Raw genomic sequence first — 3,339 nt, 5'->3', positions numbered from 1 at the left:
GTTTGGAGGGATTTTTCTCTTAGCTGTCACATTGCTGGAGTAATGTGACATGCCCAAGACTCAGGCCAACATCATGAGAGTCAAGACTGAATCATGCTATTGTCTAGCTCCAACACCCATGCTTGTGGCTTCACTGAGCCCTGAAGATACACACTGCAAAGCAGGAGGCCCCCTGTGTGATGAAGCAAGCTCTGAAGAAGCTGCAATGCTGATGTAGCTGGGACCTTATTATAGAGCAACTGATGAGGGCAGAAGAATGGGACTTACAAAGAGGGTCAAAGTACAAGGAAGATCAGAGCATCAAGGAGACAAGAGATGATAAGAAGGACAGCCACTGGGAGAACAAGAGGTGAGCCTCTATGGGAGTCCCTAAAAGAATAGTAGGTATTATTTTACCAATATAAAGTATAACATGTCTTTGTATTGTATAACAGAAACTGTTCTAGGAAAATCAAAAACACCATTCATTGTCTCCAATACCCCATTATACTTTTACCCATGTCTGACTTTTTGTGGTTTACTACCTTGGCTGCGGGTGGGGGAGGGAGAGACTGTCAAGCCAGTGAGAGTCTTATTTGCTGAATAGTCGATCCAATCCTAGGTAAACTGGCTTAGTTCTAATGGGCCCGCCACGCTGAGGGCTGTATGCAGCTGTAGGGACAACCTCCTGATTCTTCGAGAAAGACACACCTGTGCAGTCCCCAAGCTCCCCAGCCCACTCTGCACATTCGAGTTGCAGTTTAATGTTGATTATTTCTCATTTCTGCATTGTTTGTATTTGCCAAAAGGATTCTTTGGTTAATTAGGGAAACAGGTTTAGGGGATAAAAATGCATGGGCTACAGAAAATAATTGCATGTGAGATACAGGGCTTTTGCAACATCATCTGCTCAGACTCTCTCTGGCTTTCTACCTCCAGCAGCCTCCGCCAATCTGTGTCCACTGGGAAGAATCTTTTCAAACACAGAGAGTAATTAAGACATTTTTGGCGCTGAGTGGAAGCTCCTCAAGAGTTTCATAGTTCAGTCGGTCTGAAAGCATCCCTCATGGACTACAGGCCCTCTACAGCCGTCTAGTAAGCTGGAAAGCCACGTTAAAACTGTGTGTGTTTGGGGGGGAGCAGCCTTATAAAGTAGTCCAACACTAACCACATAGCTTGATCCTGTCACTTGCAGCTGTGGCTTTCTGTGTGTGTTCTGGTTTCTGAGTGCATGTGCACACGATGCAAACACCTGAGTGAAGCTAGAGGTCATTTATCAGATACCATCCACCTTAAAAAAAATCAGGTCTCTCACTGGCCTCTAACTAGCCAATGGATTCTAGGCTGACCAGCCAGAGCTCCTCACAGTCTCCCTGTAACTGCTCCTCAAAGCTGGAATTATCAAGTGCAAACCAACCATGCTGGATTTCTGTTTAAGATTTTTAATTGTTTTTTGTTTTTACTTTCTTGTGGGGGGAGGGTTACAATGAGCTTTATCAAGGGTATTCAAGAGAGTAGGGCTCCCTGGCCCCTTCTGCTATTCTGGGGGTCCGGGATAGAAACTCAGGTAGATGCTCAGTGTCAGGGGTTGAGTTGGGGCAGGGACTCCTCGGCCACCAAGGGCCTCTGTCTAGCTCTCATGTTCTTGCTGAGGTGGGTGGTCCAGGGCTTCTTACTCCTTGGAGGCCATGTAGACCATGAGATCTAGCACCCTGCAACTGTAGCCATATTCATTGTCATACCAGGCAACAAGCTTTACAAAGTTGTCATTGAGGGCAATGCCAGCCCCAGCATCAAAGATGGAAGAGTGGGAGTCAGTGTTGAAGTCACAGGAGACAACCTGGTCCTCAGTGTAGCCCAGGATGCCCTTTAGTGGGCCCTCGGATGCTTCCTTCACCACCTTCTTGATGTCATCATACTTGGCAGGTTTCTCCAGTCGGCATGTCAGATCCACAACAGACACGTTGAGGGTAGGAACACGGAAGGCCATGCCAGTGAGCTTCCCGTTCAGCTCTGGGATGACCTTACCCACAGCCTTGGCTGCACCAGTGGATGCAGGGATGATGTTCTGGGCAGCCCCACGGCCATCACGCCACTGCTTTGCAGAGGGGCCATCTACAGTCTTCTGGGTAGCAGTGATGGCGTGGACTGTGGTCATGAGTCCTTCCACGATGCCAAAGTTGTCATGGATGACCTTGGCCAGGGGAGCTAAGCAGTTGGTGGTGCAGGAAGCATTGCTGACAATCTTGAGTGAGTTGTTATACCTCTCATGGTTCACGCCCATCACAAACATGGGGGCATCAGCGGAAGGGGCAGAGATGATAACCCTTTTGGCCCCACCCTTCAAGTGGGCCTCTGCCTTCTCCATGGTGGTGAAGGCACCAGTAGCCTCCACAATATACTCAGCACCAGCATCACCCCATTGGATGTTAGCAGGATCTTTCTCCTGGAAGATGGTGATAGGCTTGCCGTTGATGACAAGCTTCCCATCCTCGGCCTTGACTGTGCCATTGAACTTGCCATGGGTAGAGTCATACTGGAACATGTAGGCCGTGTAGTTGAGGTCAATGAAGGGGTCGTTGATGGCAACAATCTCCACTTTGCCAGAGCTGAAGGCAGCCCTGGTAACCAGGCGTCCAATACGGCCAAATCCATTCACTCCAACCTTCACCATTGTGTCTAAGGATTAAGGCTGGCACTGCACGAAAAGATACAACTGTCTCTGGAACAGGAAAGAGCAGAGAGCCTGTTTTTACTTTTTTAAAATTATCTATCTATCTATCTATCTATCTATCTATCTATCTATCTATTAGCTTTACATCCTTATTGCAGACCCCTCTCCTCCCAATCCCCCTCTTTGCATGCTTTCCCCACACTCTTCCCTCTCATTCTGCTCAGAAAAATGGGAGGTCACCCATGGGTACCAACCCACCTTGGCACATTAAGTTCCTGCAGACCTAGGTGTGTTCTCTCCCACTGAGACCAGACAAGGCAGTCCAGTTAGGGGAATGGAATCCAGAAGGAGGCATCAGCGTCAGAGAGGGCTCCTGCTCCAGTTGTTGGGGAATCTACATGAAGACCAGGCTGTGCAGCTGCTACATATGCACACAAGGCCTAGGACCAAGCTATGTATGCTCTTTGGTTTGTGGTTCAGTCTCTGTGAGCTCCCATGGGTCCAGGTTAGTTAACTCTGTAGGTCTTCTTGTAGAGTTCTTGACTTCCCTGGCTCCCTCAGTCATTCCCCCAACTCCTTTATAGGACTCCCTGAGCTGTCTAATATTTGGCTGTGGGTCTCTGCATCTGTTTCCATCAGCCACTGAGTAAAGCCTCAAAAAGGAGTTATGCTAGGCTCCTATTTGC

General features: G+C 48.4%; 1 protein-coding gene across 2 annotated transcripts; it reads right to left on the bottom strand.

Annotated features, from left to right (window-relative positions):
- Positions 1 to 1,651: 1,651 nt before the first annotated feature.
- LOC129687445 (glyceraldehyde-3-phosphate dehydrogenase-like) lies at positions 1,652 to 2,656 on the bottom strand. 2 transcript variants are annotated; one of them, XM_055621820.1, is made up of 2 exons: positions 2,531 to 2,653; positions 1,652 to 2,476 (listed from the first exon to the last, which is right to left on the bottom strand). In XM_055621820.1, exons 1-2 carry the CDS (start codon positions 2,651 to 2,653, stop codon positions 1,652 to 1,654), a joined length of 948 nt encoding a protein of 315 aa, XP_055477795.1. The 2 variants fall into 2 exon arrangements, with proteins under 2 accessions (XP_055477795.1, XP_055477800.1); XM_055621825.1 differs by having other exon boundaries at positions 1,652 to 2,656.
- Between the last annotated feature and the right edge of the window lie 683 nt (positions 2,657 to 3,339).

This window comes from Psammomys obesus, unplaced genomic scaffold (genome assembly GCF_907164565.1).
Source record: "Psammomys obesus unplaced genomic scaffold, mPsaObe1.curated_primary_1811, whole genome shotgun sequence".
NCBI classification, from domain to species: Eukaryota; Metazoa; Chordata; class Mammalia; order Rodentia; family Muridae; genus Psammomys; species Psammomys obesus.
The sequence above is the reverse complement of the archived record's forward strand: the minus strand, read 5'-3'. Positions and strand labels throughout refer to the sequence as shown.